This window comes from Nelumbo nucifera, chromosome 3 (assembly GCF_055504915.1).
Source record: "Nelumbo nucifera cultivar China Antique chromosome 3, China Antique-T2T, whole genome shotgun sequence".
Taxonomy (NCBI): domain Eukaryota; kingdom Viridiplantae; phylum Streptophyta; class Magnoliopsida; order Proteales; family Nelumbonaceae; genus Nelumbo; species Nelumbo nucifera.
This window is the reverse complement of record NC_142651.1, coordinates 64,429,152-64,442,886: the sequence shown is the minus strand read 5'-3', so window position 1 is coordinate 64,442,886 and position 13,735 is coordinate 64,429,152. Positions and strand designations below refer to the sequence as shown.

The 13,735-nt window shown below is 40.1% G+C and overlaps 1 protein-coding gene across 1 annotated transcript; it reads right to left on the bottom strand.

Annotated features, from left to right (window-relative positions):
* Window positions 1–1,304: 1,304 nt before the first annotated feature.
* LOC148801274 (acetylajmalan esterase-like) lies at window positions 1,305–3,421 on the bottom strand. Its single transcript, XM_088899861.1, has 5 exons — window positions 3,151–3,421; window positions 2,349–2,561; window positions 2,077–2,225; window positions 1,657–1,930; window positions 1,305–1,539 (listed from the first exon to the last, which is right to left on the bottom strand). The coding sequence occupies exons 1-5, from the start codon at window positions 3,419–3,421 to the stop codon at window positions 1,322–1,324; spliced, it is 1,125 nt and encodes a 374-aa protein (XP_088755987.1). The 3' UTR covers window positions 1,305–1,321.
* Window positions 3,422–13,735: the final 10,314 nt, after the last annotated feature.

The following is a 13,735-nucleotide window of genomic DNA, read 5'->3' as shown; positions in this document are numbered from 1 at the left end:
ACACCTGATAAACTTGGTATAAAAGTGGTATGTATAACATCCTTTGCTTGCATTTCCATTTTGATAAACTACTTTTTTCCCTTATATTTGGCCATCTAAGCATTTGGGTATATCCGTATGTGAAAGAATGGTGAATGCCATCTGCAGGTCAAAGTTTCAAACTATTGGGAAGCTATAGGTGTCATTGCAGCTCACAAGGCTGGGGTAGACCAAAGTCTCTCCGGATAAATGGAATAAAGCAAATTAGCTCTTCTGTTGTACATTCTTATAATGGCTATTTAGCTTGAAGTGCGGCATGCGTTTCTTGATCCATTCTGTTTTTTGAGCATGCCAGTTTTCTGTGTACTACACAATTTTATTTTGTAGCCATTGCTTACAGTCAGAAGGAAGCACTTTTTTTCAACAGTAAGCCATTGTTACTGTATAGTTTCCTATCAAAGTATCAATACAAATTTAATTCTTAGAGAGGCTCATGTTTTCTGGAATGAGCAGGTGGTTCAAGCAATCTGTCAAAACTAACTTAAAAGACCGACCAAATAAAGGGCTATGTCAGCGCTGAAACTTGCTGCTAAAACTTGAAAGATTCATAGGTAGTAGAGATCTCTTATCTTTATGTTACAAGACTGGAAAAATTCCCTTAAGGTGGTGGAAACAACCAATCAAATCTCCAGTGCTAGATTTTTCAAAGTTTGAGTTGGCTAACGATTAATATCTCCGTTAAAATGTTTGGATTTGACTTTGCCACCGAAAGGGTGATTTCTTGACACAGAAACGTGTGGTCTCTGATCTAATGTCACAACTCTCAATTACCCAGTGCAAGTCCATGAGCCATGAGTTTAGCATATATTGCACCAGTGCTTTTAAAATCTAGCAGGACTGGAGCCAATGGTTTAAAACTGGTTCAGTGGTTTGATGGAGCTGGCCATCCAGCCTTTGGTTAAACTGACAAACCAATTGAGTTGCACCAAGAAACAGGAATGGTTTCAGGACTGACTTTTAAGACCTTGTTTAACGCTTCTCATCACTCTTTACACTACTTTGTTACAATGTAAAAAGACGAAACCATACCAATATAAGGAATAATGACTACCAATTGAAATCCAATATAATTCAAAGTTTTAACTTTGATGTCAAATACAGATGAAGTTCACTGGTCCACAATCCACATAAAAGTTTAATGGTTGCCTTACAAGATTTAAAAAAGAGAGAAAAAAAAAGAAAAAAAAAAACAAGAAGGATAAAACACTAGACCCAAACCGAGGAACCATACAATTGAAATAGTAATCTCTTTCTGCTTAGTGACTATTGCACCAAAGCAGATTCAAAAAACACATTGGATTTCTGGCATTATGCTGTGCATGAGGAAATCTGCCATGTACTTGTAAGCTTTCTCTGTCAAATGGATACCATCCCAACTCACGCGTGTTTCTGGGTCAGGACAAACTGGAACCCCAGGAGCTCCACACATCTTAGTCAGATCAAAGTTGTAATCACCTCCAGTTCCACAACAGGATTTCTGTAAAGATTTCTCTTCAAATCCTGTACTCCAAGATAAAAATATATGGAATGAGGAGAAAGGGATTGATAATTGGTTTCTAATTTTCCTATCAAGCTACAAAATGAATGTTTGGACATAGAAGATGAAACCATACTTACCAAGAGAAGGAGCATGGCTAAGTACCCACTGAAGGGCTGTGTAGTAGTCAGCATATACAATAGTGACATCAGGGTACTCCTTCCTCAGCTGTTTCAAGGCTCTTTGGAGGTTATCATTGTGAAACATTGCCAAGTTATTCAAGCCTTTCAGGCACTTGAGTTCATCATAAGCCGCTGGGTCATCGCTTCTAAAAGCTGTCAGATAAATTGGCATGCATCCTATTGGGAAATTCCCTGGAACAATCACTGTCCGTGCACCATGATTTATCACTTTCTGCACATGCACAACATGAGAGGATGAAGCTTGAGCAATGAAATTTCAACTATAAGTAAAAACTGATCTGTCAAGATTACAAATTAAAGAACCTTTACTCGGAAAATATAAAATGGTAATGTTGAGGAGGTAGACTAGAGACTTACTCTAACAGCATCCTTGATTTTCTGGACGATATAAGGCACGTAACTCTGAATCTCTCCTATGGTTTTTCCTTGAAAAAACGCATAGTTATAGTCATTCCCTCCAATTTCTCCCACTAGAAATAAGGCCCTTCCAAGCTTGTGGGCACACTCTAAACAGAGATCAAAGAAAAAAGGGCAATTCAATAACTGAAACTGAAGAGTAATCTAGTTAATTAGAAATGTAACTGTGGTGTAATTGAGCAAATTTAAATCAAGTGTTCAGTGTGACATACCTGTATTGGTGTAACAGATGGATTTTAGATGGTCTTCGAACCAACCAAGTTGGACTGAGAGAGAACTGTTGGTGACTGGAGGTATAATTTTGTTTTTTGCAAGGAAAGATGTGTCAAGTGCTGTAGACCCAGCCACTGCAAAGTTCACTCCATGACTGAAGTCAGCATCCCTTGCCAAGTAAGGGTTAAGAAAAGGGAGATGGAGGGCCGAAGCTGCAATACATACAAAGAAGAAATAGATATAGAATTAGAATTTTAATGGATTGCTGATGATTATCATGACCAATGGACACTCTTTCATTTTCATCAAGAGAGAGAGAGAGAGATTATTGTAAAGAACAATGAACAATCTAATAAAAAAACTGACATGGAGATCAAAAACAGAAAAGGACCGTCCAGAAGTCCGGACCACATACAATCTGAATCGGGTCTGATCCAATTGACCCAGCTTACACCCTTACCAATCCTGTTCTAAAGAAAACTTATACAACCTGGGACCAGATTATTATATCCTTTGGTGAAGCAAAACAGAAACTAGGAAGGAAATAAATAATAAAAAGAGTCCAATAAACAAATATCAAAGAAATCGTAATAATAAAGAATTAAAAATCTACATCGGTTATATCCAAAAGAAGCTAATGAAAGGAGAGAACCAACTACTTGTGATCGATTACCAAGAAAGATGCGAATGAAGAACTAATTCAAAAGAAAATATAAGATGGTAGCCAACTACTTCTGATCGATGCTGCACTAATCATTGAGAAGGCATAAAAAGAGAATTTTAGATATAAAGAATAATTACCGAGGAAGTCAACCATAAGAAGGCCATTAGAGCAACGACCAGTAGGCTTTTTGAAGAAAGTTTCACCGTAAGGAAGCCTAGCAAATGCAGAAGAAGTCCCGATTGGAGATTCACGGATTAGATTACCAGTATCTGATATAGAGTCTCCCATTTGATATATGGCATCAAAGGAGCAAACCTTTGGGTGAGCAGAAACAGCAAGTGGAAGAAGGAAACAACTAATAATAAATATCAGAGTCGGAGACAGCATCGACTTCTTGTTGATGGCCATTGTGGGAAGAAGAAGAATAAGAAGAAGAAAAGAACTTAATAAACAGAACTGCACAACTATTGATGATCGTAAGCGAGAGTAATGGTACGTAAGTAGAGGCTCTATTAATTTATAGATGAAGAGAAAAAACAACCTAGTGTTACGTTATTTCTAGTTGTAGTAGGAAACTGAAATTGTTATGAGTCAAAACAAGAATGGATTCCAAATTTCCAATCCTACTAGTACTAGTAGTTGTGTTACGACAAGAATCAAAAAGATGGATTGGGTTGGGTCATTCGATCGAAAACTTCGGCCTTCACTTCACTTTTTAAGTAAGTAGGTGGCTTATAACCGTTAGGAATCAGGAGTAGAGGAGAGTTTTGTTTTTGTTCAAAAATGCGGCTAGGCCTCCCAATCAAAATAGATTTCTTTACCAAAAAAAGTTTTAAATAAAATTTATTTGAATATTATTATACATAAGCGGTGGTGTGTCTCAATCATTCTGGCTCGATCTTCTTCAATCATGCATGCTGATTTGTGAAATTAGAAAGTTGTTAATTAGAAATCAAAATCAACCTTTGTTTTCTAACTAAAATAAAAATCAAGTCAAGAGAGGCGTTTATTTTAACGTGGGTCCCAAACAAAACACTAAACACGAAACACTAATTCCCTTGACAAACTGGAATCTTATGACTAAAGCAAAGGAAGAGGGTGGGCTTGGCCTTAAAAATGTCTTACAACAAAATAGAGCTTTACCTATGAGGTTATGTTGCAGATTCTTAAAGACTAATGCTTTATGGGCCCAAATCTTACGAGCTAAATACCTCAGCTCTGGTGGTACGTACATTCTGGACTGGAAAATACAAGAAAAATGCTTCATTGGTATATGGCGCAGCGTATGGGCCCTTTGGGGTAGTAGGCAATGTATGGAACATTGATACAAGTCTGATCCATGGATACCAGATTTTTCAAATTCAGTCATGGATGCAATCCAGGTTCATAGTACCCAATGTACCAAGGTAGCCCACCTAATAGATACACACTCATGAGTGGAGAGGTGATGTATTGGAACAATATTATACATTATACAGTAGGTGGAATCAATGCTATTAAACAGATTCGCCTCCCAGAAGATATACTCCACAGAGAGGATTGTTTAGTGTGGACCAAAAATTCCTCAACAGTTTCTTTATTTGCTAAATGTGCAATCACTTTATGGCACATTTAGAAATCTAGGTGCAAGGCTGCATTGGGTAATTGGGTGGTCAGTATTCCATTATCATGAATCGGGCCATGCACAAATTGAGGAGCAAATTAATTCAACAAATGAATCCAAGTAATATAAAACCAATCCATTAACTGTGCAGTCTCTAACCCATGACCGTAACAGATGTTGGACAAGGCCACCTATGACCTATGGGCATGTTTAAACTAAATTTTGATGGTGCTATAGGAGATGCTAATTCTGGAGTAGGTTAATTTTCTTATACGCGATCCTAATGGTGCCTTTGTCTTTGGAAGAGCAATGAAAATACCATGATGCTCCGCTACTGAAACAGAGGCTTTGGCATTACTTGAAGCTTTAAAATTCATCCTAGAATTTGGGTTATATTTGGTCCAAATTGAGGGGGATGCACTTCAAGTTGCTCAAGCTTTGTTAGAGACTGGCAAATCTCCTCCTTAGCGACTACAAAACGTTATTGCTGATTGCAGAGCTTACTTGAACCAAACCTCTCAGTGCTCAGTTCATTATGCTCCTAGGTCTACTAATTCTGCTGCTCATTGTATAGTTAGTTTTGCTTTATCTATTTCTCAAACTCAGACCTGGACTCTCTGTCCTTCCTTTCTACTCTCTTGTATTGAGAAGGACTGTAACCAAAGCATATGACTAATGAATTTGCCTCATCAGGCAAAAAAGAAACACGAAACACTAACAGTTAGAAGATGGAATTCAGAATGGGGTAATTAGGTAGTAGGATGGTAATGGAAGTTTCTCAAGTCCAAAAGTTCAATTAAGATAACAGTAGGAGAGGTTTGAACGGTGACAGTGCCAATTGGCTCAGTTGGTAAGGTTTCTAGCTGCTTGTATAAATTGGTGGGGTCTAGCTCTTCATTCAACACTCCAACCGAGTTTCTCATTTGAGCCAATAGACCAGAAAAACGATTAATACTATATATTTTTATCATCTTTGATGGATGCTGATCAAATCCCAAGAGGAAGTCTCACATCATTTCTAAGAGAGCATACGCATTGGATTCAAAAGGGTTCCGCATGTTTGCTATTTTTCCGGTTCATAATCCAAGACCCAGGAGGCCTTGACATGTTGTGAAGTGAAAACGAGGAAACATGGTATTGAAAACCGGACAGGATTGGTCGGTTGGACCGGTTGACTCAGGAACCGGTTCAGTAATTAGTTTTATTTCACCTTAAAATTGGTTTTTGGCCAAAAGCTGTTGATTTCGTCAGCAATCCGTTGAATGGGGCGGTCGAACCTTCGACTCAGACAATGGATTTTTTACTGTTTTTTATTTTTTTATTCTTTATTTTTAAGTTAAAATGGATCATCTGTTTGAACTGGACAGTCAGACCATCTGACCCAGGAACCAGTCCCCATAACGGTCGATTTTTAAAACCTTGATTGGAAATAAGGACCATTTCTCTTTGCTTTGAAACTGGTAAAGAGTTGTTTTATTCGGAGTTAGAGGTATGAGGCATAGAGTTAACATTGGCATGCTTTAAGTGTCTGACGAGAGGGTCTTCAATCTGATGGAGGATTCCATAGCCATTGGTTGGTACCATAAGAATCGAAGCCAATTGAAATGGTGGATGTTCCACTTTGTTCCCCACTCTTCTAATGCGATTAATATGTAACTTTTGCAAAATTGGTGACAGTGGAAGTGGTTCTCCAAGGAGTTGAAAAGAAACCTTAGATAGGGTTGCAAAGCCACAAATAAATTGATTTTGTAATTGGAAACATCCTATTATACTCATTAATAAAATATTACAAGAAAAAGGGTCTAAGGCGGAAGTCGCATGACCCTAGCTTAGGCCTTTAGATGGCCGCCTTAGATCTCAGGCGGTGGTCATTAGTCCGCCCCCTAATCCATTACTGGCTTACATCAAGATCTCCGTCCATGATGACCGGTTTGAGGTGGTTCAGTCATCTCTAAAGTGGCAGTATGTCAGAACCACCGGCTTAACTAGCGTTAATAAAGGTGGTGGTTTCGACCGCCGCCTTAGGTTTGTCAAAACGTTATTTGTGTTTTTAGGTTATGGTCTGAACCGCCAGCTTATATCTTATTTGGTCGCCACCTTAGGATTATCAAAACGTTGCTCCCATTTTTAGGTGGCAGTCTAAACCACTGACTTAGAACCTAGATGACCACGGACCACCGCCTTAGGTCAATCAAAACCTTACTTTCATTTGTAGGTGGCAGTCTGAACCACCGGCTTAGATCTTATATGACCACCGCCTTAGGTCTTGTTTATGGTTAAGCCAGCAATTGCGTGACCGTCGACATTGATATTTCTTTATTTTTTTAATTTTATACAAGATTAGTTCCAATATTCTTTTTTTTTAACTTGCACTTTAGTTCTAACATTCATCACTTTAATACCTGTTTAATACAAATCTCATGACAATTGATACATAAAAAACAATTTAAATAAAAAATGCAAATTAAAACAAAATCAATTAATTTAATTATTAATAATTAAAATATCTACAACAAATTGTTTAAATACAATATCCAATTGACATAAAAAGTGCAAGGACTTTTAAAAATTTCAATTTCTCAAATAATGAACACATCTTCCCATGCAAATCCACTTAACGTAATGGTTGAACCTATAAATCATAACATATAAATTGTTAGAGAATGTAAAGTAAATAAGATATCAATAAAAAATGTATAAGAATAGGACATTGAGGGAGGTGGTCAAGATTGATATTTAAGGAAAAAATAATTCCTAGAATGCATATATAAATTTTCAATGAAAAAATAACAAGAACGTATTTGGAAATTTTGTAGGTAAAATTGAAACCTAAACCCATATTGACCAACCCAATATGGTAATTGTGCTGGGTTAGTCTTGAAAACCATAGGTTGAAGCTCAATTAGGGTTAGGATTGAGGTTTCAACACATTGGATTGGGGTAGTTCTTGAAGGTAGGCATCTAGTATGTTGGAAGTAAGCAATTGAAAATAAATTAATTAGGAGTAGATCCAACCTCACCACATCATGTTGAATTGTGATGGCTGTTGTTTCAATAATCCAGAAGTTATGGGATTGGACGGGTCTCTAGAAATCACTGAAGCATATATCAGCAGTGTATTAAGGTCCTATAAGGGATAATGACTTCACTCAAGCATAGTTACCATCTCTTCTTGAAAGTGTAAGATGGAGATGATTCTTTAAAAATAGATGTGCATGTTCATTAGGCTAACTACTCCACATGCTTCTTTTACTTGGGTATTAAGGTTTGCAAAGTCCCTATTGCCTGCTTATTTCACTTTTTGGAGAGGGTTAAAACATACATGACTTACATTGGGGATCATGCTTATTGGGTTATGAAGTATTTTATGGGAATGGGTTCAAATGATAACGGGATAAGCATGTGGGGATGAGAGATTCATCGTATGGACGCCCAAATCTTGTGGAATAAGGTGGGCGAATTTCAAAAAAAAATTTTCTCCTTTCAACTCGGAATCGCATTTCCTATTTAGAAAATCATATTTTCAATGATCAATCTTGAACCAAATCTGAACAAAAGCAGTAGGAGATGATTATACCTGATACGGAGAAATAATATCTCCCAATGAAGGTGTTCACGCCCAAGGAAGGATCCAAAGACTGCTCCCGCTAAAGATGGCGCAGTGCAGGATGGAGCGGAATCAGTAGTGTTTTTCTCCAAGAACCTAATCCTTCACAAAAAATAGCAGGATGGCACGTGAGCACAACTTTCTATCAGTCCCTTCACAACGAACTGATGTCAAGGTCAAATCTTGAATTTCTCCCACTGAACTGGAGATCGAACTGGAAGGGTAGGCGGCAATAGGAAGGAGGCGGCAAGAAAGAATTTCACAGGGTTGCTTAATTCTTTCTTCTGTGATTTCAGCTCTAAAGAGGATGTAAATATGTGTCTTCTCAAGGCTGCCGCCCCTACCTTCTTTTGTAACCTTAAAGGATCAGCTTCTAATCCTATTAGGAGTTGCTGATCCAAATCATATTTGGATCAGACATCCCTTTAGGTGATAAGGAAAAACCCTTATCTTATCTGCACATTAAATCAGTCTTCTCCTAATCTCATTAGGAGGTTTCCAGATCTGAATCACATTCAGATCTGGACTCTCTCAGTGGATAGGGTTAAGACCCTATCCTATCTGCTAATCCATCTCAAAATTCACCCCATATTTAACTCATTAAAATAGCCCAGTTCGAAATGGGCTTTAGGCCCATTAAGGTTATGTACTCACTTAGCCTTCCTAACTGCCGCCTAGTTGGGCTTCCTTGTATGGCGTGGGACCCAAATATTAATCTACACATCAGCCACATGGGTTCAGCCCAGCCTTTGTTACAAGGCCTGTCCGAATACACTGTTGTGGACAGTGCACCCCCTGAAACCCATCACATGGGCTCTATGGGCCCAACACTTACCCTAAGTGGTCCCTGGGCCAAGCCACCTTGTAACACCCAGGGATTATGGGCAGATGCAAGATTAGCCCATTAGGTATTATCCTCATGGTCTTACACTTAACCTCTCAGCCCATAATGATCAAACACTGCCCGACAAGAGAGGACCTCTCCCTCGGCTGCAAGGAACAGTGTTGCACTCTCTGCTTATATGGATCCTGGGAATTAAAACTCTTCTAAACATTTTAGAAACCATAATATATATACTTTTATATCTCATACAAAATATATTTTGCAAAACAAATCTCAACGATTGAAATCGGCTGCCAACAGTCTTGGTTTCCATCAGTGAGAGTACATCCCCGATCATTACCTTTGTCCGACAAAGGGGTTGATCCTGTCACTATGATTACCCACTCAGATGAATTCTCAGATTGTCCCCACATACCTAGGTTTTGACCCCTGCTAAGGATCTCACTGATTGGTACATCAAAGATAGCCCAATCCGACACCTAGTGCAATATCATAATCGAGTCTAGGGGTTGGGTGTAACTTTCCAATTTTGCCCATTAATCTCCAAGGTCCATGGGCAATACTAGAAATCTGGTCCGGTTCAAAGATTCAATTAATCCTACACTGTATGTGCCTAGGGTCTCAACCTGGCGGCTGAGATAGTCCACCCCAACCGACTTCGTGGCACATCAGTGTCAGCCTTATCTGGATAGGTCTCCTCAGACCGACGCACTGGCTGTGAACATTCTAAACTAACACGAGTCTCATTAAGTGTCTAGTTTAAGGGTATTGCACAGAAACACACCAAAGGAACATGAATCAAATATTTACTTTATTCATTTACAATAAACTCATAATGTACATCATTCTGATTGAAGCTAAGTGCATACAAAAATTGTCTAACAGCTCCCACTTGCATCTGGTACAAGCCGGAGTCCCATGCTTTCCACGTGTTTCTCAAACACTTTCTGTGATAGTGGCTTCATCAATGGGTCTGCTACATTTTCCGCTGACGCTACCTTCTGAATCAGGACGTCCCCTCTACCAACAATCTCCCACAGTACGTGGTACTTCCTCTCGATGTGCTTTGACTTCGAGTGGGCTTGTGGCTCCTTAGCCTGAGCAATGGCTCCATTGTTGTCACACAACAACGGGATGGGTGATGTGCTGGACAGAACTGCTCCCAACTTGTGAACGAACTTTTTCATCCACACGGTTTCTTTGGCAGCCTCACTTGTGGCATTGTACTTGGCTTTGGTTGTGGAGTCTGCAGTTGACCCCTGTTTGTTGCTTTTCTAGCAAACAACACATGATCCTATCGTGAAAACATATCCAGATGTAGACTTTCTATCATTTGGATCCGACTAGAAATCGGCATTATTATACCCCTAGATCTGTAGTGAGCTACCATCGAATACCAGACAAAACTCTTTTGTCCTTCGAAGGTACTTAAGTATACTTTTCCCAGCAATCTAGTGCTCCTGCCCTGGGTTGGCTTGGAATCTACTTACCACACTCACTACCTGCACAATGTCAGGACGAGTGCACAGCATGGCATACATGATGCTCCCTATGGTAGAGGCATAGGGAACGTCCTTCATGCCCTCAATCTCCTCAGGGGTCTTGGGAGACATTTTCTTGGAGAGAGTGACTCCATGCCCGAAAGGAACATTTCCTTTCTTGGAGTTCTCCATGCTGTATCTTTTGACTATTTTGTCAATGTAAACAGATTGGGATAATCCTATTATCCGCTTCGATCTATCTCTATAGAGTCGAAGACCCAGTATATAGGAGGCCTCTCCAAGATCTTTCATGGAGAATTGCTGTGAAAGCCATACTTTCACCGTAGTTAACATTCATACATCATTCCCAATGAGTAGAATGTCATCTACATACAGAACCAGGAAGGTAACCTTATCCCCATGGATTTCCTGTAAACACAGGGCTCATCCGGATTCTGCTTGAAGTTAAACGATTTGACAGCAAAGTCAAAACGGATGTTCTAACTTCTAGAAGCTTGCTTAAGTCTATAAATGGATCTATTAAGTTTACATACCATGTGTTCCTGACCAGCCACAATGAAACCTTGCGGCTGCTGCATATAGATATCTTCAGCAAGATCTCCATTCAGGAATGCAGTTTTGACATCCATTTGCCAAATCTCATAATCGTGGTATGCTGCTACAGCTAGCAGGATCCTAATGGATTTAAGCATGGCCACAGGCGAAAAGGTTTCCTCATAATTGATGCCCTTTTTCTGAGTGTACCCTTTCGCCACCAGACGAGCTTTGAAGGTCTCAACCCTACCATCAGGGCCCTTCTTCCTCTTGTAAATCCATTTGCAACCAATTGCTTTTACCCCGGAGGGCAGATCTACTAGAGTCCAGACTGCATTGGTTTCCATTGAGTCTATCTCAGCTCTCATGGCCTCCACCCACTTCTAGGAATCTATGTCCAATATAGCTTCCTGCTACAGCTAGCAGGATCCTAATGGATTTAAGCATGGCCACAGGCGAAAAGGTTTCCTCATAATCGATGCCCTTTTTCTGAGTGTACCCTTTCGCCACTAGACGAGCTTTGAAGGTCTCAACCCTACCATCAGGGCCTTTCTTCCTCTTGTAAATCCATTTGCAACCAATTGCTTTTATCCCGGAGGGCGGATCTACTAGAGTCTAGACTCCATTGGTTTCCATTGAGTCTATCTCAGCTCTCATGGCCTCCACCCACTTCTAGGAATCTATGTCCAATATAGCTTCCGCATAAGTCACGGGATCCTCCTCACTAGTCAGGGTTTCCACCAGGTAGCTATCCTAGTCATAATCATAACGGACTGGTGGTCTGAATACCCGAGTGGATCTTCTAGGTTGGTCACTACCTGGAACTTGTGGGACATCTCCCACTGCTCCTGAGCTCTCCTCATCAAAAACTACTTCTTGACGATGGGTGTCCAAGATGTAATCGGTTTCCAAAAATTGTGCATTTCGGCTGCAGAACACCTTCTGCTCACTTGGGTCATAGAATAGGTAGCCCATAGAGCCTTTTGGGTAGCATACAAATAGGCAACGACTGGTTTTGGATTCTAACTTGTCTGCACTCGTTCTTTTAATGTGTGCTGGACAACCCCAAATCTTCAAGTGTTTGACACTTGGTTTCTTTCTGGTCCAAAGTTCATGTGGAGTGTTTGGAACCAATTTGGTTGGAACCCGATTTAGCATGTAAATCGCAGTCTCTAATGCGTAACCCCAAAAGGATGTGGGTAACTCTGAGTGTATGAGAAGTGACCGGACCATATCCAATAAGGTCCTATTCCTCCTCTCTGAAACACCGTTAAGTTGTGGTGTAGCAGGAGGAGCCAATTGTGACAATATCCCATTGTCCTTTAAGTAGTCCCTGAATTCGTCAAAGAGATACTTGCCACCTCGATCTGATCGAAGGGCTTTAATTTCTCTCCCTAAATGTTTCTCGATCTTTTGTCTGAACTCTTTGAACTTTTTAAAGGATTCAGACCTATGTCTCATTAGGTACACGTAACCATATCGTGAAAAATCATCTGTGAAGGTGATGAAATACACGTGTTGATTTCGTGTCCTAACACTCAGGGGACCACATACATCAGTATGTATTAGGTCAAGTGTGCCCGTACATCTTTCAGGCTTACCGTTAAATGGTCGTTCCGTCATCTTGCCTTACAGGCAAGGCTCACAAGTGGGGAGATCTTCTACAGTTAGAAAATCCAAAGGACCATCCTTTACCAACCTTGTAATTCGGTCAACACCGATGTGGCCAAGTCGGTAACGCCACTAGCACATGGGATTAACTGTATCACAGACTCTTTTCTTGGGGATTTCAGCCGACGTAGTTTCGGTTATGTTAGTTTCTAGAGAAGGATGTAGAACATAGAGACTGTTCCTTAGTTCCTCATATGCGATGAATCTATTGTTTCTTTTAATAGTAATCGTATTACTAAAGAAGACAGAATAACCATCCGCACATAGTTTTGAGACAGAAATCAAGTTGTGAGTTACACGCATGAGTTGAAGCCCCGGAGTCAATACACCAGGATGCAGCAGCTACCAATAAATTGGTTCCTATAACACAAGTTTCGAAATTACCTTTCTTGGATTCCAGGTAGGCAGGACAGTTCCTTTTCTAGTGGCCGATCTTCTTGCAGAAGTTACAGGCATCCGATGCCTTGTCCTTCCTCTGCTTCTTGGGTTTGGTAGCCTTCTTCTGGGGCTTTCTCTTTGCCTTCCTTTTCTTGCCCGATTTGCCAGCTTCAACAAGCATGGCAATGGGCTCATCCTTTTTAATCAATTCTTCGGCCCTCTGCAACATATTGTTGAGTTCTTGCAAGCTGACGTTCAGCTTGTTCATGTTATAATTCATGATGAATGGATTGAAGGATGGAGGCAAAGAGTTGAGAATAGCATTGATCTGTGTTACCAGATCCAGCCCGGATCCAAGAGCCTCCAGTTCATTGATGTTACCCATCATCCGAAGACAATGGTTGTGAACTTGTTGGCCCTTGGACATTTGCGTGGTCATGAACTGTTTCAAGACCTTCTACCGAGTAGAATGATTCTGCTCTTCGTACATTGTCTTAAGACTGTCCAATATGTCCTTGGCAAATTCGATCTGATCGAACTGCCTTTGTATTGGGTTGTCCAAGGAGGCAATGATATAGCAGCG